The sequence below is a fragment of the Cetorhinus maximus genome, chromosome 18 (assembly GCF_964194155.1).
Source record: "Cetorhinus maximus chromosome 18, sCetMax3.hap1.1, whole genome shotgun sequence".
Classification (NCBI taxonomy): Eukaryota; Metazoa; Chordata; class Chondrichthyes; order Lamniformes; family Cetorhinidae; genus Cetorhinus; species Cetorhinus maximus.
This window is the reverse complement of record NC_135896.1, coordinates 94886019-94913423: the sequence shown is the minus strand read 5'-3', so window position 1 is coordinate 94913423 and position 27405 is coordinate 94886019. Positions and strand designations below refer to the sequence as shown.

General features: G+C 45.7%; 1 protein-coding gene across 1 annotated transcript in view; it reads right to left on the bottom strand.

The window, feature by feature from the left end:
- Window positions 1–6465: 6465 nt before the first annotated feature.
- gpr176 (G protein-coupled receptor 176) overlaps window positions 6466–27405 on the bottom strand; it is a 44519-nt gene continuing 23579 nt past the window's right edge. The window contains exon 3 of the mRNA XM_078563364.1: window positions 6466–8338. Coding sequence (XP_078419490.1) covers window positions 7216–8338 — 1123 coding nt within the window. The 3' untranslated portion in view covers window positions 6466–7215. The remainder of the gene's footprint in view (window positions 8339–27405) is intronic.

The window sequence follows — 27405 nt, the reverse complement described above, 5'->3', positions numbered from 1 at the left end:
TGGTTGTCAAAACAGAGTCCTTACTGAGATAAACCTTTTATGAGTCTGGGCACTCAGCCAATCCTCTGTTGCTGCCTAGGATTTGCTACCGGGGTTGGTGGGCCCTACTCCATCCCACATCTGCTTCCCCTGGAGTGAATATTGTGGCATTCCTAACAAAGTCGGGGGGGGGGGGGGGGGGGGGGGGGGTCCAATGAGTTGGGATATTTCCCGACATGGGCTATGTGCCTTGGTAGCAAAAGTCCATCCCTGTGTGTTTGGGTTATTTAGTAAGCTGGTCTCTCATTTCTTTTTATGGCACATTCATCTGTAACAATGGGTCAGATTTTTAAATTGTTCTGGGGTATGGTCTGAAAGCGGGCAGGCACGGAATCTAACGCCACCGGCCCATGTGCTGGTTTTCCACCATGATCCCAAACCCCAGCCATTTTCAACGTCAATTCAGGACAATTGTTGATAATTACAGGGCCGATCCTGGGCGCTTCAGGGCGGGAAGTGAAGGAGGTACAATGGATCATGCAAGGGGTGCCCTACCCACCATGACCCATAATGGCTTCCGGGCTACAGCTGAGGCCACTGGCCATCCTGTGGACGGGCTGTCCCTCCAGGATCAGCCCACAGGACAGTGAGCCCGTTCCCTGTCCATTAACTGGCCTGGCCCTGAGTGGGCAGGTCTGGAACGTGCCACATGGAGTGGGGACCCAAAAAAGTCAACCAGCGGCTGGATCCCCCAACCAGAATTGAAAACCCCGGCCAATACATTTCACAAGTTTGCATTAAAAAACAAACATCCAGCAAGGGATATGATAGCTGCCCATCAGTCTGTTCTTCTCCATGGCTACTAAACAGTCAGTTCATTCTCTAGCAAAAAATAATGACACTAGTAAAATACAGGTCTGCTAAAAAGTAAACTGCTTAAAAAAATACGGGCGTGCACATGAACGGGACGAATTTTAGCAGATATGATCTTAACGTGACAAAGTTGAAACCCAAAATGATGGGTCCAGGTCTTAAAATGCCAACCAATTTCTTTGAAAGGGCTCCATTTTGTTTCAAACAATTTTTGTTCTTGAAATTTACATTAGCATTTGCCTTGCCTTCAGCAATTTGCAGCTGCTTTTTTGGCAACAACTGTTCTTTGACCACCTCTGATTCAAAAAAAGCACCTTTGTTTCGCAATAAAACAAATTCAAAACTTGACATTGTAATGGTAAAATCACGTTAACCGTCCAGCATAAACAGAAATCAAACCTACTTTCTCTAAACAGAAATAAACATAGTTTTGCCTGAGCACACTCAATTTAATTGGAACATAGGTGGTACAATCTTGCCATGAACGCATATGTTTAAACCCGGCCTTGTTTTACTGAACTGTCACACAAGGGACATTTGAAGGACGTCCTGCAACATCTGGACCAGCATTACATTAAAGTTAACAAAAAATTCTTGTGGACACGCTGTTGCCAGTGGTGCATTGCCACTTCCCAAATGTCATCCCATTGCCTCCAACCAGCCCCACAAACCCACCCCTCCCCCCAGCAAACCCACTAGTATTCATCTCTAGGGAGATTTGGGAAATTTTCCTGGAAGGTATTAGATTTTTAACAATAAAAACACCATTCTGCTCATTTATACAGACATTTAAAGTAAGATTTTGTTTTTTTTTCCACACTAAGCATACCAACCAGGTATAGTGGAGGTGGGGAGGACAATGGCATAGTGGTATTGTCACTGGACTAGTAATCCAGAGACCCAGGGTAATACTCTGGGACCTGGGTTTGAATCCCACCACAGTAGATGGTGAAATTTGAATTCAATAAAAATCTGGAATTAAAAGTCTGATGATGACCATGAAACCAATGCTGATTGCTGTGAAAACCCACCCAGATCACTAATGTCCTTTAGGGAAGGAAACCTGCTGTCCTTACCTGGTCTGGCCTACATGTGACTCCAGACCCACAGCAACCTGGTTGACTCTTAATTAGGGATGGGCAATAAATGCTAGCCTAGGCAGTAACACCAACATCCCATGAACAAATGAAAAAAAAACACCACTTCCCCAAAAAGCACTTATCAGATGGTGTTCTCTTCCTCAAGTCCCTTCCCACTGCATTTCTGCTCCTAGTTCAAAGGGGCATTTTAGCCACTTATCTCTTACTCCAGTTCACGGAAATTGTCTCACCACCACTGCCCCGCACCCCCCACCCCCACCCATTTCTTTCCTCCTATCCCAACATTTCCTCACACAACCCCTCCCCCAGTTCTCCTCTTCGATGTTCTTCTTCCTGCCTCGCAGCTCATTTCAGCCGCTGCTTTGCCATTCCAGGATTTGTGCTGCAGGTGGGAAGAATTCCTGACTCTTCTCCAAGGCCAGGAATTCCCAACTATAGCACAGGGACCAGCCCTGGGAAAAGAAATGTCGAAAACAACTTGCACTTACATAATCACCTTTGATGTAGTAAAAGCAACCCCATGGTGTTGTGATAGTGTGCTTGCTGATATGTAAAGTCTACTTACCTAAATGGAGATCTTGTGGCGCAGTGGGTAGCATCCCTACCTCTGGGGCAGAAGCTCTAGGTTCAAGTCCCACTTTGGTGACCATGGATGGTGCATCCATGACATGACCAAACAGCCTGCAAATCTTTCCAATGGCAGGTGGTAAGAGTGGGAGAGTTTCCTGGTCAGCCAGCCTGCAGAAGGCCACAGCAAAGCACTGTGGTGCTTTGCCAAGCTTAATCATGGACGAAGTCCATGGATGCCAATGCCCTCCTGGAGGAGGAGAATGCTCATTTAAATATAAGCTTATGTTAATAGCATTGTCATCACAGGAAGTGATGCAGTGTCACATGCTGCAGCCAGCTTACTTAGCCTGCACAGTAAGTAACACATGTAGCAGCAGCAAAAAGAAGCCTCCATTAAGGTCCTGTGTTCAACCTCTACACCTGCTTTTTTCCTTCCTTTGTATTAGTCTAGAAAGAGAAAATAAAACATGGTGGCAGCAGTGGGATACAAACTTTTTTCTCGTTTCCATTCCCATGAATAAGTATCACAGGTTGATGACATAACTATTTACATAAACATATGTTTAAATGAGTATGCATATTAGCAAGCATACTATCATAAGCGTTACCAGAGAAAATTGGATAACAAGCTGATAATGAGATATTAGGAGAAGTGACCAAAAGCTTGGTTAATGAGTTTAAGGAGTGACTTGAGGGAGGGAAAGAGCGAGGGAAGCAGAGAGGTTACAGGAAGGAAATCCAGAGCTTAGGGCCTAGGCAGCTGAAGGCACAGCTGCCAACGATAGAGGGATGAAAATCAGGGTTGGGCAAGAGGCCAGAATTGAAGGAGGACAGAGATCATTGAAGGTTGTAGGGATGGAGATGGTTGCAGAAATAGAGTAGCAAGGCCATGGAGGAATTTGAATTCAAGGATGAGAATCTTAAATCGAGGCATTGCGGCATTGGGGGGCTGGGGCAGGTTAGGGGTGAGGCAGGATTAGTGGACTGGGGTCGGGGTTAGTGGACTAGGGGTGGGTTAGAGGGTTCAGGACAGGGTTAGAGGATGAGGACAAGGATATGGCGATGGTGTGGGATTAGGGGGCTGGAGACAGGGTTAGAGGATATGGGGATGGTGCGGGGTTAGGGGGCTGGAGTCAGGGTTAGAGGATATGGGGATGGTGCGGGGTTAGGGGGCTGGAGTCAGGGTTAGAGAATGGGGAGTGGATATGGGGATGGTGTGAGGTTACGGGGCTGGAGACAGGGTTAGAGAATGGGGAGAGGATATGGGGATGGTGGGGGGGTTAGGGGGTTGGAGACAGGGTTAGAGAATGGGGAGTGGATATGGGGATGGTGTGGGGTTAGGGGGCTGGAGACAGGGTTAGAGAATGGGGAGTGGATATGGGGATGATGTGGGGTTAGGGGGCTGGAGACAGGGTTAGAGAATGGGGATGAGGATATGGGGATGGTGTGGGGTCAGGGGGCTGGAGACAGGGTTAGAGAATGGGGACAAGGATATGGGGATGGTGTGGGGTTAGGGGGCTGGAGACAGGGTTAGAGAATGGGGACGAGGATATGGGGATGGTGTGGGGTTAGGGGGCTGGAGACAGGGTTAGAGAATGGGGATGAGGATATGGGGATGGTGTGGGGTCAGGGGGCTGGAGACAGGGTTAGAGAATGGGGACGAGGATATGGGGATGGTGTGGGGTTAGGGGGCTGGAGACAGGGTTAGAGAATGGGGACGAGGATATGGGGATGGTGTGGGGTTAGGGGGCTGGAGACAGAGTTAGAGAATGGGGATGAGGATATGGGGATGGTGTGGGGTCAGGGGGCTGGAGACAGGGTTAGAGAATGGGGACGAGGATATGGGGATGGTGTGGGGTTAGGGGGCTGGAGACAGGATTAGAGAATGGGGAGAGGGTATGGGGATGGTGCGGGGTTAGGGGGCTGGAGACAGGATTAGAGAATGGGGAGAGGATATGGGGATGGTGCGGGGTTAGGGGGCTGGAGACAGGATTAGAGAATGGGGAGAGGGTATGGGGATGGTGCGGGGTTAGGGGGCTGGAGACAGGATTAGAGAATGGGGAGAGGACATGGGGATGGTGCTGGAAAACGACGTTGAGGTAGATGATCAGCCATTATCGAGTTGAATGGTGGAGCGGCTCGAGGGGCAGAATGGCCGACACTAGCTCTTGTTTCCTATGTTCCTATGTTGACCTGGGAGCCAATGAGCACAAGAGAGATGTATGGATGGGACTAAATGCAACTTATAAGCTGGGGCCAGGACTGACAATTAAACAGTGCGTGTATCTGTTGTGGCTGCCTGGCTGCATTGATTTTAGCCATTATTCATTGTTCTTAAAAAACATTCGCAAATCTGAAAAACGCTCTAAAATTCAAACTATAAAATGGTTCTGGCATAAAATAATGTTGACTGATTTGTTTGGGAAGTGCAACTTGCAAAGATACAACACCAGGTCAATAATTTCTTTTAATACCAGGTCCCCGAGCCTTACAGTGAGGGCTCAGAGTTATATGTGGCTCTAACAGCAATACTAAATTGAAAACACACAAAATGTTATAAACATACATGTTCATGCTGTTTAAAAACTGGCTAAAATCTGTGCAGATCAACTGTTTCAGGCCAATAAAAAAAGAATAAAAATGTTTTTACACATAAACTATTAACAACTTAAAATGTAGAGCACAAATTTTTGTTTCACATTGTTTTATAGTAAAAATACAGGCCACTTAACATCATGGCAATGTTTATACATTATGGAGTTAATCATACCAAATATGCAATACGCTAACCAGGATAATGAAAAACTGGTGGGTTTTTTTTAGTATAAAAGGTAACACTTCAGTATTAATTATGTTGAAAAATGATTGAAAGCATTCAGCTGGCCAATACAGTTCAGCCTGCATCCTTCTTTTGGTTACATATAAGATCACGTACCAATGTCACTTTACAGACCAGTTCCTGGTCAAGTTGGCCTTCCCGGAATGGCGGCAGCAAATAGAAAGTTGTCGGTTTCACGGCGCATCGACAAAACTAATATTTGGGGGAAAAGGAAATTGGCGGAGCATTTGAGGGAAATAAACTTGCAGGGCTATGGGGACAGAGCAAAGGAATGGGCCCAATTTGGATTGCTCTGTAGAGAGCTAGCATGGATTACTTGGGCTGAATGGCCTGCTTATGTGCAGTGATGACTCTATGACTGGGTACGATAGTGTATGGCTATGTTACTGGACTAGTAATCCGGAGGCCTGGTCTGGTAATTGCACATTGAACTGAGTTCGAATGCCAACATGGCAAATTGAGAAGTTGAATTCAGTTTCAAGAATGCTAGAAATAAAAAAAAGTATCATCAGTAAAAGCAACCATGAAGCTGTTGGATTGTCATAAAATCCAAACACGTTTACTAATGTCATTCATACAGGAAAATGCCATCCCAGTCAGACCTAAATGTGACTCCAGTCCCACACCACTGGCCCCTGATGTGTCCTAGCAAGCCACTCAGTTGCAGCAAACAGCCCAAGAGGAGTGTCCATGGTGTCAGCTGTGGCTCAGTTCATAGCACCCTCGCCTTTGAATCAGAGGGTTGTGGGTTCATGTCCCACTCCCGGAAACCAAGAAACTGTGATTGTACTCGAAAGAGTTGCAATCTGTGACTGTTGATAACTCAGCAGCTGGAGGCACGGCCACCGGTGGTGGGGTGATTAAAATCAGAGCACTTTTTAAAAATTCTTCCATCACTCTCTTCTCAGGGCAAGTAGGAATGGTTAATAAAAACAGAAAATGCTGGAAAAACTCAGCAGGTCTGACAGCATCCGCGGAGAGAGGAACAGAGTTAACGTTTCAAGTCCATAGAGCCTCTTCTGGAGAAGAGTCATACGGACTCAAAAAGTTAACTCTGTTTCTCTCTCCACAGATGCTGTCGAGCCTGCTGAGGTTTTCCCAGCATTTTCTGTTTTTATTTCAGTTTCCAGCATCCGCAGTACTTTGCTTTTCTCTAGGGATGGTTAATAGCTGCCAGCCATACAAACTGATGTAAAGAATTGAATGGCGATAAACTGTTGGAAGAATCCCAACCATTGACGTCACATGAACTTTTGAAATCTGTGTTAAACGATTATAAATGGGGTCTTCAGTGCAAACATAGGTAAATTTAAGATGACATTCTTAGCAGGAAAGGGAGAGGGCAGCCATCGAAATAAGTTTCACGGGGAAATTAACTGGTATCCTAGCGTCGCCGTTTGCCCCCTTTACTGTCACAATAAACAAGACCGAACACCAGTTTAAAAAAAAATGTTTAAGCAATCCTATATAAATTGTATAAGAAAATAAATGATTTTCAAACAGTTAGTAGGTCATTCACTTTTAAGATTTAACAGCATAAACCAAAGTACCACCCGCTCATTTTTCTTTCACATCAAAATATGAACTGTGCGCACAATTCTGAAGATATGGTGAATAAAGTTCTTCAGTTGAAGGTGAAAGACAACCCTGGATACAAATCCTTCTCATCAGAACTTACGGGAATGTTGTTTTCTATTTAAAGAAGCATTTGCTGTGAAGTTTGTTCTCCATTTTTTTAATAAATAGTTCGACACACAACGCAATATAGGCAGTGCTATGATACTCTGTGCTATAGAAATCCATGGAGTTGAGTGTCCAAAATACTGCCCACAATAGCTGGGCTAGTTCGAAGGACTAAGAGTCCACCTTAGGAAAGATGCTGACTTTATTGTTTCGACTTATCTTCCACTCTGTTCTGAACTTTGGTTGCTTTTCAGTCGTTTGAATGAGTTCTTCTGGTGTGTTGCCCAACGGGGGCAGCAGCCTTTTCTTGCTGTTCCGTGTCTCAGAAAGCCACTGTGGAGGCAGTTCGAACGGGCCAAAGCCAAACTGCATTGCGTACTTGTCGGAGGTGGCATCGGAATCTGGAGGCGCGGCTGCCGCTCCGGCCACTGCGGCAGAGTCATTGTTAGCGTGGGTGGCAAACCTTTCCACTAAAGTCTGCTCCACTTCCAAGCTGGTGGTGGCTATTTCTTTCTGCCGGCACTCGGTCGACGCGAGCGACTTGATCTCGTTCTCGTCGTCCTCCTCCTCGGAGGGTTTGAAAATCTGCTGCTGCCCGATGTGAAACATTTCGAGCAGCTGGCTACCTGAGCGGAGCCCAGGCTCAAGAGTGGCATCAGTGAGGCCACCAGAGCTTACGATGTTGCGTCTGCTGTACCTGCGATGGAGCTGAACCACAGTCCCCACTAAGCATTTCCGAACAGACTTATTAACAGTCAGAAAGAGCAATGGGTTAGTGAGCAGGGAAACCTTAGGCAACCAGACTGCCGTCAGCATTAAAAAGACAGAGATGTCAGTGATGTTAAGAATGGTTCGATAAATCACGAAAACCATATAAGGGACACTGCAAAGAATGAAGATGAGCACCATAGAGAGAAGCATGGCATGCAGTTCAGCCTCCCGCTGGGAAACATACGGAATAGAAATTGTGTTCTGTGGAGTTCGTAATGCAGCAATGATTACTTTCTTCTTCTGGCTGGTGCTGAGGGCTCTACGGATCAGAATCATGAACAAGAATACGACGGCAATGGGCAGAATCACTGTGGTGATGTTGTAGACAATTACATAAGCTAGGTGCCCAAAAGAGTAGCTCCATGAACTACTGCACGTGGACATGGCATAGATGTCTGAGACATTGGTCATCGCGAAAACTGGAACACTTGCTAAAACTGCATGAATCCAGATGTAGATCACCAAGTCCCGGGATTTTGTATCCGAGATCTTCCTTTCTAAAGGATACAAGACAGAGTAATACCTGTAATAAGAGAGATAAAAACATAATCATTGAATGCACAAATGTCTCTATCTCTTTCGATCTCTTTATGTCTAGGTGCAGTAAAAGTCCTGCCATACTTCAGATGTATTTAGCACTGCTTGCAAGTATAAGGCTTCCTTACAGTTCTGATATCATGATTTTCCATCACACTATTTACTGTTTATCTTGATTATTACAATGCAGTGTCAACTTCCCAGCTATGGCTGGGCTTTTCCAGCCCCACCTGCAGCAAGAGCCGGTGTGGGTGGGAACTGAACATTTAGAGAGGCAGACTAAAGTCGATTGGCTTTTGGTGGGACCAGAAAATCCCGTCCATGTCTCCGAGCTCAGCGCTGCGACGCTGGTTACACTTAATTCTAATTGGCTAATTCACACCGTGTGATTTACTCTCAAGCTCGTCCTCCAAAACACATCTGCTGGATTGTTTTTTTTTGACAGAGCCGAACCTTTGGTGAACGAATTAGCAATTCACAGAAGCACCAGCAAGCGTTTCTCAAATAAAGTCAAGGCCAGGATTTTACGTCCCCTCCTGCCCGACAGGATATTACGGGCCCGCCGAACTAAACGGAGATTTAAATGGCTCGCCGCATCCACCAGAGGGAGACACGCCGCGGCGGGGCAGTAAAATCCTGGACTAACTCCCGCTCTTGTTTCTGATTTTTTTTCCGATCAGGGCGATGGCTTTCCAAGAAAAATAATATTCGTAAAATGTGTCCTATGTGGAGATAAACAGTTCAGCTCGGTCAATGAACCTGCTGGCAGAAAGCTACATTGTTTGTTGTGTGATTGGAATGACAAGAATAGAGGGGCAGGAGTCGGTCATTCAACTCCTCCATTCAGTCACGTCATGGCTGATCCATACCTTAACTGCATTCGGCTGCCTTGGCTCCATATCCTTTTACCCTTGTCTTGCAAAAAATCTATCAGTGTCAGGTTTAAAATTATCAATTGAGCAAGCAATTGCTGCATTTTGTCGAAGAGAGTTCCACACTCCTCACACCCTCTACATGAAGAAGTGTTTCCAAACTACACTCTTGATTGGCCTGGCTCTGATTTTAAATGTTATGCCCCATTCACAGAATCACAGAATCACACAGTGCAGAAGAGGCCCTTCGGCCCATCGAGTCTGTACCGACACATGAGAAACACCTGACCTACCTACCTAATCCCATTTACCAGCACGTGGCCCATAGCCTTGAATGTTATGACATGCCAAGTGCTCATTCAGGTACTTTTTAAAGGATATGAGGCAACCCACCTCCACCACCCTCCCAGGCAGTGCATTCCAGACCGTCACCACCCTCTGGGTAAAAAAGTTTTTCCTCACATCCCCCCTAAACCTCCTGTCCCTCATCTTGAACTTATGCCCCCCTCGTGACGGACCCTTCAACTAAGGGGAACAGCTGCTCCCGATCCACCCTGTCCATGCCCCTCATAATCTTGTACACCTCGATCAGGTCACCCCTCAGTCTTCTCTGCTCCGACGAAAACAACCCAAGTCTATCCAACCTCTCTTCATAACTTAAATGTTTCATCCCAGGCAACATCCTGGTGAATCTCCTCTGCACCCCTTCCAGTGCAATCACATCCTTCCTATAATGTGGCGACCAGAACTGCACACAGTACTCCAGCTGTGGCCTCACCAAGGTTCTATACAACTCCAACATGACCTCCTACTTTTGTAATCTATGCCTCGATTGATAAAGGCAAGTGTCCCATATGCCTTTTTCACCACCCCACTAACATGCCTCTCCGCCTTCAGAGATCTATGGACACACACGCCAAGGTCCCTTTGTTCCTCAGAACTTCCTAGTGCCACGCCGTTCATTGAATACTTCCTTGTCAAATTACTCCTTCCAAAGTGTATCACCTCACAATTTTCAGGGTTAAATTCCATCTGCCACTTATCTGCCCATTTGACCTATATATATGTCTATATCCTCCTGTAGCCCAAGACACTCAACCTCACTGTTAACCACCCGGCCAATCTTTGTGTCATCCGCAAACTTACTAATCCTACCCCCCACATAGTCATCTATGTCGTTTATATAAACGACAAACACCAGTTTTTACTGCTGGTGGGGTCAAAGACGACCCCACCAACAGTAAAAACTTAACATAAGAACATAAGAAAGAGGAGCAGGAGCAGGAGTCGGCCATTCAGCCCCTCGAGCCTGCTCTGCCATTCAATAAGATCGTGGCTGATCTGATGTGACCTTAGCTCCACTACCCTGCCTGCTCCCCATAACCCTCGGCAAGTCCGTTGTCAATCAAAAATCTGTGTCTCTCAGCCTTGAATATATTCAATGACCCAGCTGCCACTGCTCACTTGGGGAGAGAATTCCAAAACTCTCTCTATCGTAAATTCCTTTCAAGGTCCCAAAGAAACACAATTCAATCAATCTTAACTATCTACGTTGCAGGCAATTTTTAAAAATATATTCGTTCATTGGATCACTGACAAGACCAGCATTCACTGCCCATCCCTCACTATCCTTGGGAATGCAAACCTAGTTGTATGTAATCTGTTAAAATCTAGCCCTTGGTGCACTGGTAACTTTCTGGTGACTCTGCGCTGCACTTTAATAAAGAAACATAAAATTGTTACAGAAGGAAGCCATTCGGCCCCTCAAGCCCTTACCAGCTCTCTGCAAGAATGATTCTGCTAGTTGCACTCACCCGCCTTTTCCCTGTAGCCCTGAAAATCTTTTCCCTTCAGGTGTTTATCCAATGCCCTTTTGAAACTCATGATTAAACCTGCCTCCATTGCTCTTAAAGGCAGTGCGTTTTAGATCGTAACCACTTGTTGAGTTAAAATAAAAGTCTTTCCTCATGCCACCCTTATGTCTTTGGCCAGGCCAGTTACTTTAAACCGGTGTCCTCAGGTTCTGGACCTGTCTGTCAACTGGAAAGGGGGCGGAGGGTGGGGTCCGACAGTTGTCCAGGCATCAAATGTTGGTTGGTGGGGGCGCGGTGGTGGGCGAGAGGGTCCCATGGTGAGGCGGGGAGAGCGGACAGATCACACTGGAGTTTGACTGAGTAGCATGTTGAGCCTGGCAGAAGCACTCCTGCCCTTTCTAGCTGGCAAGCAGTGTTGTAAATGCCCTTACCTCCTTTAAGCTGCCAAGTTTCCCAAGCATAGGAAACCCAGTCACTGTGGTAAATAAGGGAATGACTGTTAAACTAGAGGCAGGCGGGATTATTATAATATTATTGTATATAATATAATATATATATAGAATATTATATATAATATAATAATATTATAATATTTACATGAACAGCCCATTTCCCACAAGTGGATTGGCTGCCCTCCCTCATCTCACCTCCGCTGCAACCAGAAGTAGACACATTTGAGGCTGGTTCCATTCTAGATATTTTGCATTTTAACCTCTGACACAACCCCAATCCATTCGTTTTTGGAAGTTGAGATTTAATTCAGCACTGGTTTTGATTCAAACGCAAAATACGACAGATGATGGAAATCTGAAAAAAACAAACAGAAAATGCTGGAAATACTCAGCAGGTCTGGCAGGACCTGAGGAAAGTGAGACAAACACTGCTTCTCTCTCCACAGCACTGGCAGACCTTCTGAGTATTTCCATCATTTTGATTCTCCGTGCGTAACTAACAAAGGAGATGTGCATTTGCGTTTCAAGAAACAGCCGTTAAGCAAAGCCAATTTTTAAATTTCATTTTATGGGATGTGGGCGTCGCTGGCTGGGCCAGCATTTATTGCCCATCCCTCATTGCCCTTGAGAAGGTGGCGGTGAGCTGCCTTCTTGAACCGCTGCAGTCCCTGTGGTGTAGGTACACCCACAGTGCTGTTAGGGAGGGAGTTCCAGGATTTTGACTGAGCGACAGTGAAGGATTATTCCAGTCAATGGAGAAATTTCCTCAGCAACAGGAAATATCTTCTGACTGACTTCAGAGGTCAACAAAAGCAATTGGCCTCTAAATGACTCAAGAATATTATGGCGATTAGATATTTTGGCCAGTTACATACAGCTGGCCCTGAGCTGCATTATACAATACCACACTGCTGTGTACATAAAGTCCTTTGGCTCACTATGAGGAAACAAATACAAAATAAAATAAATTGCACATGGACAAATAAGTTCCAAATAGTTCTTTGCTGAATGGTCATCACCATTTAAGGCAGCGTCCAATTAAGAAACTAGTGTTTACAAGACAAATTCTCTTTATAAGATATCTCTACAAAACTGTTTTATAATCAAATCTCTACTTCTGGTTGGACCTCTTTAGAATTCTCACCAAAGACAAGTATAATCCAGTATTTTCAAGACATTTAAGCTTATCACCACTGCTTTAAAACATTTTAGAAAAAAAATCACTAGTCTAATTGGTTCTGACCCCACTCCCTGCCAGAGGTGCGGTCGTTTTGGGCTCCCCTCTGTCCAGTACTTGAGCCCCAGGACTGGCCTTGCTTTCCAAGTTACAGGAATTTAAATATTTTGGGCTCAGGCCAATGCCACTTATGGTGAAATGAAGGCAGTCAAGTGGTGGGTGGAGGGGAGCAGGGTGGGATATCAAGGGCAGGAGATAACTGTGATGCAAGGGCCAAAAGTGGTGGGAATTTGGAACTTGCTACCACATGGAGCGACTAAGAATAGTATCAATACATTGAAGGAGAATTAGATAAGCACACGAAGGAGGAAAAATAGAAGGATTTATTTTACTTTTCACGGGATGTGGGCATCGCTGGCTAGGCCAGAATTTATTGCCCATCCCCAATTTCCCTTGAGAAGGTGGTGGTGAGCTGCCTTCTTGAACCGCTGCAGTCCATCTGGTTAGGTACACACACAGTGCTGTTAGGGAGGAAGTTCCAGGACCCAGTGACAGTGAAGGAACGGCGATATAGTTCCAGGTCAGGATGGTGTGCAGCTTTGAGGGGAACTTGCAGGTGGTGGCGTTCCCATACACCTGCTGCCCTTGTCCTACTAGGTGGTAGAGGTCATGGTTTTGGAAGGTGCTGTTGCCAGGTGCCTTGGTGAGTTGCTGCAGTCTTGGAGATGGTACACACTGATGCCACTGTGCATTGGTGGTAGAGGGAGAGTGGATGGAGTGCTAATCGAACGGGCTGCTTTGTCCTGGATGGTGTCAAACTCCTTGATAGATAGATATAGAGTGAAATGAAGTAAGGTGGGAGGAGGCTGATGTGGAACTGGAACACCAGTGTAGACCTGCAGGGGCAAGTGATCTGTGTCTGTGCTGTAAATTCAATGGCCAGGATTTCTCGGTCGGCGAGCAGGGGGCGGGGCCCTCTCGCCGATGCGTAAAATGACGCGGGATGATGTCGGGCGGAACTCCCGACGTCACCCTGCCTCGTTTCAATTTTCAGGTCGGCGGGGGCTCAGCCGAATCAGCTGAGCACCCGCCGACCTGTCAACGGCCTATTGAGGCCACTGAGAAACTAACTGAGCTAGTTAAAGGACCTGCCCGTCCAACCTTAAGGTTGGTGGGCAGGCCGGGAGCCCTGGCGGGCTTCAGAAAAAACATCAAACCTCATCCACTGGCGGTTTTTAAAAATTTAATAAAAGTTTAACTAAAAGTGATGGACATGTCCCAACTCATGTCACAGTGTCACATGAGGGGACATGTCAGGGAAATTTTATTTTTATATTTTTAACATTTTTGAATTTGGCGCCGATCTCCCTGAGGCTGCACTTAGCCTCGGCGAGATGAGTGTGTTCTTTCACACACATGCATGAAAGAGCGCACTCTCGGCTGAGGGAATCCCCCCCCGCCCGCACATAGCGCTTCCTGGCGGACATCACGTTGGGCGGGCCTTAATTGGCCTGCCCATGTAAAATGGCAGCGCGCCCGATCGGAGGCGCGCCTGCACACGCCGGCTCCTGAACTCCGTCCCCCCACAACACGGGGGAAAATTCTGCCCTATGTACAAAGTGGGTCGAGAGTACACCTGAAGGGTTATTAGAATATTTTAATAATTGGCTTGTATAAAATAGGTCTGTTTCCTTAACGCAATCATTCAGACTGGAGTAAAATGTAGAGAAAGGGAGGTAATGATTATTCTGGCTAAGGTCAGGGAGTCATAACCAGGGTGCCACCAACCCCAACGTCTGCCTCCTACACCCTGATTACAGCATTTTTTTCACTGATCATGAGAGGAGATTAGTGCTTACATCCCTCAATGGTTTGATTGTACACTAATCTTTTTAAAACAACCCATGATCTGTCAGTTTAATTCGCTATTGGATTCCTATCAGCCAGGCACGTGAAGATTCAAACATTTTGCTTAATTTGATGTAAATTTCTTTCAGTGCTTTGGAAAGAGAGATTTATCCTCCCTTCCTCAGCCAATGCGGTAAACTAAGCAGCAGACCCAATTTCATTTCTAAAATATTTACAAGGATCAATTCAGCATTCCCAAAAAACTAGATCATCTTTGTAAATTTTGGCCTCCGTCCGATGTTGATGAAGTGGATAAGTCTCCTCCAGCGAGTGCTTATTGCTTTATTTCAAAATCCATGTCATAAAATACAATTCAAAGATCATTGGCCCGTGGAGATAAGAAATAAAGCGCAAACTCATGCAGTGCGGCTTCTAACTGTGCAAAAAAGCATTGCTATCACAGCATGACTCTAGCCGGAGATGGGACGTACACAAAACAGATTATTTTTAAAGGGGGTTTCTGAATTGCTGAGGTTTCTGCTATCGCGCAGGTGTTGTATACAGGATGGGGCACTTTCAGCAGCCACACGTTGGGTGGGGATTTTCTGGCCCCGCCCACCGCCGGGATCATCCAGTCCCACCGGAAGCCAATGGGCTTTTGGCTGGGCCGCCAGACCCCTCCCCAAGGCGGGTCTCACCCGCGACAGGGCCGGAAAATCCCGGCCATTGAGTTGGATGCAAAACGCTAAGGGATTGAAAAAAAAAAGAAGAGAAGGTTGAAAGGAGATTTGCTAGGACTTGTGTTCAAATTCATGAGGGGTTTAGGCAGAGCAGGTAAGAGAGAAATTGTCCCGTCGGCAGAAGAATTGAAGGTGATTAGCAAAAGAACCAATGGCAACGTGAGGAAATTTTATTTTTATGCAGCGAGTGGTTAGGATCTGCCTGAGAGTGTGGGGGAGGCAGATTCAGTCATGGCTTTCAGAAGGGAATGGAATAAATTCCTGAAGAAAAAAACTTGCAGGGCTACGAGGAAAAGGCGGGGAAAGGAGGAGTTGACCTTGCAGAGAGCCAGCATGGGCAAGGTGGGCCAAATAGCCTCCTTCTGTGCAGTGGACCGTTCTATGATTAGCCACAAAATAACAAACATGCTATTAATCTGAACTGCGTTTGCAGACTGACTAGAGGGATCAAAAATGGAATGAGCTATTTGGTGGCTGTTGATTTAAGGGAGTGAGCCGGTCATTTTCATTTCTCCAGCTCAACCATTACGTCACAGGCTATTCCCCCAAATATGGCTGCACAAGAATTAAAGATGTGCTTGCCTCAGCTGCTGTTGAAGGCAATGGAGCAAATGTTTGCCCCCAAGTCTCTTTGTTGACTGAAGAGCCGCATTGCTGTGGCTGCTCTGTAGATGCTGCTTCACCTTCTGGCGAGTGCAACTGATGTGATTACTCTTGTACCAAAGGACCATTAAAATAAACAGCTGCAGACGCTGCACCTCCCAGCTACCTCACAACATAAATGGCTGATTGTGCAGCGCTTCCTGTTATCGCTTCTGAATCGGGGCAATCTGAAGAACAAAGGAAACTCCTGCAGGGTTTGTCCTTAAACGTTAGTCAGCACTCACAGATCAGTTGTTTAAAAACAGGTGCCTCCCACACATGCCTTAATTCAGAAGATAAAAACAAGCAAGTTGCACCCCATTGTGGGGTACGGTACATGTCGTGGCCATCTTACTGGATTGGTATTGAGGAGGACTAGATTGAAAATCCAGCCAACGTGATTTCAAATCCCACCATGGCGTGTTTGAGAATTTGAATTCAGTTTTCTGGAAAGTCTGGAAATAAAGCTCTGGCCTGTATGTGGCTCTAGTGCCACACCAGTGCGCTTGGCTCTACTGTCCTCAGAACGTCTCAAAGTGCTTTACAGCCAATGAAGCATTTTTTGAAATGTTGTAAGGTAGGAAAGGCAGAGTTTTACCTGAGGTTGTGGGAGGCTAGCTCATGCCACAGCTACCAGTGAAAGCTGGCAGAAGGGGGCAGAGTATCTAGAAGAGGCCATGGTAAGTGTTTGAAAAATGATTGTCTCTCAGAGGGTAGTTGGTGTTTGGAATTCTCTGTCCCCAGCAAGCAGTGGGGGCTGGGACATTGAACATTTCAAGGCTGTGACAGACAGATCTTTGATTGACAAGGGAGTCACAAGGGTTAAGGGGATCAGGCAGAAAAGTGGAGTTAAGGCCACATCAGATCAGCCATGATCTTATTGACTGGCAGGGTGGGCTCCAGGGGCTGAATGGCTGACTCCTGCTCCTCTTTATATTCTGATGATTGTGATGATTTATTGCACAGGGAATCCTTCAGCTTCCCTTTCCCTTCCAGTGCTTTGAAGATTCTCCTCCCAGCACTAACCTTATACCTGTTCCCTCACATTATGGAGCTGGTGACAGGAATTCACACACGATTTAAAAAAAGTAAGTCTTAGGGTGTGGACCTCAAAGACAAGGCCAGGATTTATTGCCCACCTCCAGTTCGGTATGATACAACTGGGCCAATTCTGAGGATAGTAGAGCCAACCGCACTGGGGTGGCACTGGAGTCACATACAGGCCAGAGCAATGTAAAGACAGCAGGTTGTGTTCCCTAAAGGGCGTGAGTGAACCAGTTGTGATTTTATGCCAATCTGATAGCTTCATGGTCAATTTTACTGATACCAGCTTGTTTTATTTCCAGACATTTGAAAACTGAATTCAAATTCTCAAACATGCCATGGTGGGATTTGAAATCGTGTTGGCTGGTTTATCAATCGAGTTGTCAATCAGGGGCATGCTAGAAGGATTAGTAGTTTGATTATCAACCCTGATTGGCTGTGCCATGAATGCTCCTTTGTGGCCAACAAGTCCTGGAGTGGGGCTTGAACCTAGAGCTTCTGGCTCAGAGGCAAGGGGGCATTACCTCCTGAGCCAAAAGACCAACCCTCACCCCAACCCACTTAAGATACAAAATTCAAATGTAAGGCAAGGGTAACTTTACAACTTTTTAAAAATACATAACTCATGCTGTGAAAGCTGAGTGATTCTATATATCCCCAAACTCATTAGCAAGAAGCAAAGGCCATCAGCCAGAGTACTGTGGGGAGGGGTGTTTGCTAATATTGACCTTAGGGAGAGCTGTACAATTGTATGCAATACTGGGAGAAGTTTAAGTATTTTACCAGGACAGACAAATAAGAGAAATTAATTCCACTCCATTAATTCAGCGCACTAAGCACCAACAACAGTTACAATTATCTTCCCTCACACTGTCTTAAATTACTTGCAATGCTTGCTATGAATGCCCATTAAGCACAGAGTGCAATTAGCACCCTTTCCCTAGAAATGTCCCTTCACTCACATCTTTACAGGAATTCAGGCTAAAATAATAGTACCTTTTAATGTAGCTGCACGACGCAGGTAAATATCATCACATCCATCGTGAGCTGCATGTTGACACCTGGTTATCACTGTCATCCAGAGAATTGCCGCCTGTCACTTTGGCTGTGCTCGCAGAAGGCAACTCATAACAACAAAGAAAGAATACACCCAGGAGGTGGACACCTCCGCAATCATATGCTAAGAGGAGAAAGTCCTGCAGATGCTGGAGATAGAGTGCTGAAGGGAGGGTGGTAGCCCAAGATCAGGGTTCATGCCAACTCCTCTATATTACCCTCTTCTTGCATTCTAAACCTATCATTCATTAAACAGCAACAAACCATATACCGAAGCACTTCATCACAGAATCACGGAATGCCCACAGCACAGAGGGATGCCTTGTCGATGTCAGCTCTCAGCAAGAGAAAAGCAATTAGTTCTACTCCCCAGCCCTTTCCCATAGCTCTCCCTTCTTTTCTCTTCAGCTGCTTATCCTTTTTGAAACCCACGATTTGAATTTTCCTCTGCCACACTCTCAGGCAGATCCTAACAACTCGCTGCACAAAAAGCGTTTTTCTTCATGGTTGGCTCTTTTGGCAATCACCTTAAATCAGTGTCCTCTGATTTCCAGACCCTTCCACCAATGGGAACAATTTCTCTCTATCTAGACCCCTCTTCCTTAAGGAAAACAGTGCCAGCTTCTACAATCTATCTGCGTAACTGAAGTCCCTCATCCCTGGAACCATTCTGGTAAATCTTTTCTGCACCCTCTCTAAAGCCTTCACATCCTTCCTAAAGTGCGGTGCCCAGAATTGGATGCAATACCCTAGTTGAGGCTTAACCAGTGTTTTATGAAAGTTCATGTTAACTTCCTTGCTCTTGTGCTCTATGCCTCTATTTATAAAGCCCAGAATTCCGTAAACCTTTTTAACCACTTTCTCAACCTGCCTCCAGCTTCAATGATTTGTGCACGTATACCCCCAGATCTCTCTGTTCCTGCAACCCCTTTAGGCTTGTACCATTTATTTTATATTGCCTCTCCTCATTCTTCCTACCAAAATGTATCTTTTCCCACCTCTCTACATTAAATTTCATCTGCCAACAATCTCAGTCCCAGGACATCACTGCAGGAGTTCCTCAGGGTAGTGTCCTAGGCCTAATCATCTTCAGCTACTTCATCAATGACCTTCCCTCCCATCAAATGGTCAGAAGTGGCAATGTTCACTAGTGACTGTACAGCGTTCAGTACCATTCACGACGCCTTGGGCAGGACTTTGCCCTTGGCATCGGGAAGACGACCCCCGTCCACGAATAAACACGGGGAGCAGCGCTTAGTGCTGCCAGTGCGGGGCAGGGGGAGGAGAGTGAGCCAGGCGAGCAAGACCTCCATGCATGTGCGCGAATGCTCACTGCATAATCTCCCTGTGGCAGGGAGACGAAGATATATGGAAAAAAAATTTTAAAGTAAAAATGTAATGAAACATGTCCCCTCATGTGACTCTGTCACATGAGGGGACATGTTTCATTACATTTTTACTCTGTTACATGAGCAAGGACATGTCATTAATGAAAAATTAAAGTTTTTATTTCATTTTTATTTGCTTTTGGAAACCTCATCCCGCCCATGGATGCAGTTTCCAAAAAAGTGCAAAGGCCGCTTGGCGTTTTCGCCTGCCCGCCGACTGTAAGGTTGGATGGGCAGTGAAAAGTGTATTTTAATTAACTTTTCAATGGCCTTAATAGGCCTTATAATTGTCGGCGGGCACGCTGCTGACTCTGGTGCACACCCGCCGACTGAAACATCGCGCCAACGCGCGATGACATCGGGACGCTCGCCCAACATCATCACGTGTCATTTTATGCTTGGTTGGGTCAGGTGCACATCTGGCCACCGAGCAAAAAGTTTTACCCCTTAGATAATAAATCAGTTGCATCAGCATACAGCAAGATCTGGACAAATTCAGGCTTGGCTGATATGTGCCAACTAACATTCACGCCACTCAAGTGGCCGCACAATGACCATCTCCAACAAGAAAGAATCTAACCAACCCCCCCCCTGATGGACAGCATTACCAACGCTAAGTTCCCCATATCAACATCCTGGGAGGTCACCATCAACCAGAAACTCAACTGGACCAGCCATATCAATACTGTGGCAGCTCAAAAAGGCCACAGATTGGATATTTGCAGTGAATAACTCACCTCCTGGCTCTCCAAAGCCTGCCCATCATCTACAAGGCACAAGTCAGGAGTGTGAATACAAAGACGAGGCTTTTAAATCGAGACATTACCAACCAGGAGATAATGTAATTCAGCCAACACAAGGATGATGGGCGAATGGATGTTAGTTAGAATACAGACTGCAGAGTTTTGGATAAACTGGAGTTTACGGATGGTGGAAGGTGGGAGGTCAGCCAAGGCATTGGAATAGTCAAGTCTGGAGGTAACAAAGGCACAGGCCTGAGTTCTTCGTTCGTTGGGTGCATGTAACCGGCGGGCGTGGACGCGGACAGGAAATGGGCCTCCGGCCACAATCGGCCCTGACCGTGATTTCACGCTGGCTGGCCAATTAACAGCCAGCCCAGTGCTAAGAAATGCTCAGCGCTGCCGGGGTGGGTGGGAAGACAGCGGACACCGAGCTAACTGAGGGTTCTGGTGAGCTCCCTGGGGACAGACAGCTGCCCCGGGATGCTGCAGACCTCCCCAGAATAAAAGGAACGACAAAAATACTGCAAATTATGTCCATGCAGCACGATCAAGCACTTGAAAGCATACCTCATAAAAAAAAAACAGTCTCCAGATATCTCATTATATTATTGCCCCACGGAGATTTCATTCCACCCTGGACCAAGGTTTGAGCAAAAATGTGAATGCCGCCTGGGGGGAATGGCCCGTCCGCCAACTATGAATGTGGACGGGCCGCGTAAAATTGCTGTCCATTGATTCGTTCATGGGCCTAATTGCTTGCTTAATTGTCCGGCGGGCACATGTCCGGCTGCCGTGCTTGCCCACCGAGTGAAATATCACGTGAGTGCGCAATGATGTCAGCGTGCTTGCTCGATGTCACCTCGCTCTGCTTGGGTCGTACACGCACCCGCCTGAGGGACATGGCCATGGATGAGAGTTGCAGCATCGACAGGGTGAGTAGGGGTTGAAGATTGGTGATATCGGGGAGGAGGAAGCAAGCAGTCCTGGTGATGGTGAGGATGTGGTTTCAAACACCTAAGGTGATGGAAGGAAAACATTTTCTTTTTAAAAAAAGTAAGATAGATTGAAAACTGTGTGAGGAATCTCTACAATTTCAGGGAATTGTTGCAATAGAATTCCTCAAGCATATTAACACTCTGGGCACACATTTGAAGGCTGGGATGGCATTGTTGGTAATTCTGACAACAGTGCTTTTATGGAATTCAAAAGCAGGGAAGTTATGTTAAACTTATATAAGAGCCTTAATCGGATCACACAAAGAGTACTGCGGACGATTCTCTCTCCATATTACAAATAGGACATAGAAATACTGGAGAAGCTGCAAAGTGGATTTACAAAGGTACTATCAAAACTGAGAGGTTATAACTACCAGGAAAGACTCAATAGGCTGGGGCATTTTCCTTTAAGAAAGGGAAGGCTGAGAGGTGATCTGACAGAGGCCTTTAAAATTTTTAAGGGGTCAAAAAGAGATGCAGAAACAATGTGTCAGTTTGTCAGTGGGTTCAAAACTAAGAGCCATAGATAAAAGGTAGTCACCAATAAATCCAATAAGGAATTGGGGAGAAACTTTACCCACAGAGGAATGAGAATGCGGAAGTTGCTGCCACAGGGAGTAGGAACCAGGACAGGTGCTAACAGTTCAGGGGAAGCTAAGTAATTACATGAGGGAGAAAGGAAGAGAAGGATACATTGATAGGATAAAATGGAATAGGGGGAAGGAGATTTGTGTGGAGGATAGAGCAATAGCACAGAGCTGATGGGCCAAATGGCTTGTTTCTGTGCTGTAAATACGATGTAACAATCTCTTGTGTTATTCATTTATTTTACTCATACTCTGGATCAGTTATTTTGCTCTCATGCACCTTTTCTGAAGTAACAAGTACACAGGACCATCAATATTATTTGTATGTGGTCTGCATTATTCAGTATCAATAACGTGGGCAATGTTTTAATCTCGTGCCAATCACAATAAATTGCTTTAGTAAATTTGCAGTATCACAAGTGACAGGTGAATGCCCTTGTCTTTAGGCTGCTGCAAAGCAGAGAGATTACACTCCAGCCATCAAACTACCCATAAATAATAGCATGGTGGACCTCTTGGTGGGTCATATTGAAGCGTATATGGTTCTGAGGGGTCATGACAGGGTAGATGCTGAGAGGATGCTTCCTCTCATGGGGTAACCTAGAACTATGGGGTGCAGTTTCAAAATAAGGGGTGTCTCATTTAAGATGGAGATGAGGAGGAATTTCTTCTCTCAGAGTCATTAATCTTTAGAATTCTCTTCAGCAGAGAAGAGTGGAGGCTGGGCCATTGAATATATTCAAGGCTGAGTTAGACAGATGTTTGATCAGCAAGGGAGCCAAGGGTTATACTATTTTGATGACTTTTTTAATGAAACAATTAAACTAAATTAACAAAATGTGGGATTAAATTAACAAAAGGCGGGAGAGTCAAGGGTCATGGAGGACAGGCAGGGAAGTGGAATTAATGCCACAGCCAGATCAGCCAAAATCTTATTGAATGGTGGAGCAGGCTCGAGGGACTGAATGACCTACTCCTGCTCCTATTTCGTATGATCTTACCAGTTTGTTTTTAATTATCAATGTATCTTTTTTGGTGGTGTTATTTATGCATGCAGCAGAGAAAAAAAAAACTTAAAATTTCAAAAAATGAGCCATTTGAAATCATTCTGGTTATGTAGGCCACATCACAGTAATGTAACTCTAATCCCAATTTGTGCTCACAACCTGCCTCGTTTAAATAATATCCCTCTTCAAGTGCTTGTCCAATTTCCATTTCACGGCTGTGATTGGCTCAGCTTCAATAGCCACTTGTGTTCATGCATTCCTTGTTCTAATAACCCTTTGCATGAAGTTTTCTCCTCACTTCCCCCTTTATGTTTCAAGCACTAATCCTAAATACTTAGCTCCTTATTACCAATCTGTGGAGATGATCTTTTTACGTTGTTACAATTTTGAACACTTCAATTAGATTCCCCCTTTAACCTTTTGAGCTCCAATAAGTACTGTCCTAGATTTTGCAAGTGTCGTTCTCTCATCCTGGTATCATCACAGTTAATTAGCATCAAACTTTTCCATGGCTGCAATATTTTTTTCTAACATGATGGTGTCCAAAGATGAAGACACCAGCTGCGGCCTAATCAATGGACCTAAAAACATAAATGGATATTTCTTCTGGGACGCAGGTCTCCGCCGGGCAAGAAGGGCATTTTAAACATGAAATCGGTAATGACTCAGCAGCTTTTGTTTGCCAAGTATTTGTCGTGAAGAGTCTCAGATTTGGCAAGGGGTCAAACAACGTGAGGGGGGGGGAAACTTTGTTTAGGCAAGTTTTCTGTTTCAGGGTCACAATGTGCGATCACCCCACGCCTGGTCCTCTTAAGACACGCAACATACAAAATTTTTGCTGCCTCCTGATCCAAATTAACTCATAGGATTACACAGGATATACTGCATAGAAACGTTTGACCCAACCAGTCCATGCTGGGGTTTCTCCTCCACTCGAGCCTCCTCCCATCTTTCCTCACCTAAGTCCACTATCTGCTGTGCTGCTGACTTGCTGCACTCACTAAAGGGGCCCCAGCAGGGTACGTACCTAGCACAGTGCACATCTAGCCTGCACCTCTTGAAGGGGGAGGCTGCACTCATGATACAGAAGTTGCCTCAGGCTGTCGGTGGATGTTTTAAAGAGAAGCCAAAAGCACAGAAAAAAAGAAAGAGGGTTCCCAGGTTTTGTAATGCGGCGCTCAAGGCCTTAGCACAGGAAGCTGAAAGGATGAGAGATGCGATGTTTCTGCTGGAGACCTGCAAGGTTCACCCTGAGACGGGAATAGGAGATAGCCGGGGAGGTCAATTCCCACGGAGTCAGGTCCACAAGGCCCTGGCAGCAGTGGCAGGAGAAGTTCAATGACCTCAGGGTGATCAACGTCAGTGAATGCATCTTCACATGAAATCTCATACCCACCACACCACCAAACTCTGACACTGCTCAATGTACCACAGCCCCATCACACACCCATCAGCAGGAAGCTAGAAACTGCATCTAGTTGAGCTTTGTTGAAATGCAGGTTCCTCAAACTCTGTTGCTGGCTCGGGTGGAGGTAGGAGAAGTGGACCATTGGTGGGTAGGGCCTCTGAGCAAGAGTCCTCCTCTTCCTCCCTGTGCACACTGTTTCCCTTTTCTACTGCCTGAGCTCCATCTCCAAGTCATGCTGCAGCCCAAGAGAAACTGTAGCCCTCCTTACTGAATCTGAATGGTAAGTTTTGTGGAGCAGTGGGTAGCATCTCTGTCTCTGAGCTAGAAGCCCAGGTTCAAGTCCCACCCCAGGGCCAGAATTCTTCCGTTGGGGGAGGGGCCTGCTCGCTGACACGAAAATGACACCGGATGACGTGGCGGCGGGAATCCACAACATCATCCTGCCCCATTTAAATGTTCAGGAAGGCGGGCGGACAGCAAAATCAGCTGTCTGCCCGCCGACCTGTCAATGGCTAATTGAGGCCATTGACAGGATAATTAAGCCAATTAAAGGACCTGCCTGTCCAACCTTAAGGCTGGCGGGCAGGCCAGGAGCCCCAGCGGGCTTCTGATAATACATGAAACCTCATCCACCAGCGGGATGAGGTTTCATGTCGATTTCAAAAAACTTTAATAAACTTTATGTCATATTTATTAACATGTCTCATCTTGTGTGACATTGTCACATGAGGGGGACATGCTAATAATTTTTTTATTTTTCTATTTTTTAAGTTTATAACACTGTCAGCGCTCTCCCTGAGACAGCACTTAGTCTCAGGGAGATGTGCGCTCTTTCGTGCGCATGCGTGAAAGAGCGCACTCTGGCAGTTGGGGAATCCCTCTCCCCTCCGCACAGGAAGCACATAGCGCTTCCCGTCGGGTGGCCCGCCCACTCAAAATGGCGGCGGGGCCCATTTCGGCGGCAGCGATCGGCTGCCCGCCCGCCGCCGAGCCGGTGGGGCCCGCACACCCATCAAGGGCAAAATTATGCCCCAGGACTTGATGGCCAAGGATGGTGTGTTCGTAACGCAGCCAAACAGGTTGACCTGTAAATCCTTCCAAAGCACGCCAATCTAAAATGGCATATCATGCGTCAAATCAGGGTTAAAGGCTGTTTGACGTCATGATTGGCCCACTCCACAGGCTTCCAAGGACACATTCCACACCCACACAAGCACCCTGACAATGCCAGCCACACTGAATGTGGCCGGAAGCATCTGAATGACTGATATTTTTCCAATTCAGGGCCACCGCTATGGAGACCGATTCGCCGCCCATGACTCTTAACAAAGATTACAATAAGTAACAATGCTGATAGTGTTTCTCCAATTGCTAAAAGCTGAAAAACTCAAATTAAAAAGATATATTTGGTATTATGTCTTTGTGTGACCCAATTATCCTTCAGAATTATTAATTGCTGGCCGCTCTACAGAACAGTGGTGGGTTACCAACTCCACAAAGGCAAAAGATATATTCATCACTGAGATTCCCTTCAAGCACTAGTAAACGATAATTAGGATTCATCAAAGGACTCCTGTGCTGATTATGTAATTGTGTGGGCCAAAGAGGCTCCTCTCCAAGCAATATTGAATCACTTGGATTTGATTACAGGCTATAAATAAAATAATGTTGCCTAATTTAACCATAGGAGTGGTCTGGTTTGAGTTGCTTTGTTTGCAACTTCCAAAGAAAGCACAGAATCTGACATTAATCTTCTGATGAGGAGGAACAACAATATTGTGAGCAGCGAGTGGATTAAAACCCCGCAATTGATTCAAATCAGGGTGCTTGTGGGCACCAAAACAAATGGATATACATTCGCTGCCAAAGAAAAAAACCTGCGTACTGTAAGGAGTCCTGTTCCAGATTTAATAACACAGCTGCTCCAACCCCAGCTCAGTTAACAATGCAGTTACATAACATGGCTTCCAGCCTGACACTTTATATATATATAATAGAGTGACACAGGGCTAGCACAACAAAGTTATAAATCCTGATTTATTACTTTGTGCCCAAGAACCATGATGTTTACTACATGGATGTTGTGCATACAGAACTCTAGCAGGATTGTCAGCTAACATTAAAATTAAGTTTAAAAGGCAGCGCCTGTGAATTTTTTACTTTTAAAGTTCCCACCAGGCTGTAACTAGCTGCAGTGGGTGAAAATTCTATGCAAAGCACCGTGAGGTGAATATCTCGACTTGGCCCCGTATCTTTTCCTTTTGTGCTTCGGGTGATTTTACAACATTAAGCTCAATACACAGATGGCATTGATCTCAGACCCCAGTGACTTTACAAATTGCGTTTTTTAATGTCAAGTCGGCTCCATTGGTAAAATTCTCACATCTGGGTCAGAAGGCTCTGGGTTCAAATCCCAGCCAGTATAGGCTGATACTTCATCGTGGTTCGGAGGGAGTGTGGCGCTGTCGGAGTCCATAAGTTAATATATCACAGGCTGAGTCTAGTAGGTAGCTGGTAAAAATCCCACTGCACAACTTGAAGAAGAGTGGGAGTCCTCCTGGTGGCATGTTTAACATTTGTCCCTCGTTCACCATCCCCATAAACAGATGAGGTGGCTGTCCATCTCACGTGCTGTTCGTGAACCATTGCTCTGCTCACAACTTCTGCAATCTTCAACAGGGGAACTATGACTGTACCTTAAGGAAATTCTTTAAATCTGAAACACTTTGGGATCTCCTAAAAGATGTGAATGAAACAATGCAAGTTTGTTCGTTCTTTCTGAGTAAAGACAGGCTACCATTTGCAGGGGGGAGTTTTGTCACCTGATGTTAAAACATCACAAAAACAAAAATACCTGGAAAAACTCAGCAGGTCTGACAGCATCTGCGGAGAGGAGCACAGTTAACGTTTCGAGTCCGTGTGACTCTTCAACAGAACTAGGGAAAAATAGAAAAGAGGTGAAATATAAGCTGGTTTAAGGGGGGGTGGGACAGGTAAAGCTGGATAGAGGGCCAGTGATAGTTGGAGATAACCAAAAGATGTCACAGACAAAAGGACAAAGAGGTGTTGACGGTGATGATATTATCTAAGGAATGTGATATTAGGTGACATTAAGGGTAGAAAGCAGGACAAGCAAGGTACAGATAGCCCTAGTGGGGGTGGGGTGGGGGAAGGGATCAAAATAGGCTAAAAGGTAGAGATAAAACAATGGATGGAAATACATTTAAAAATAATGGAAATAGGTGGGAAAAGAAAAATCTATATAAGTTATTGGAAAAAA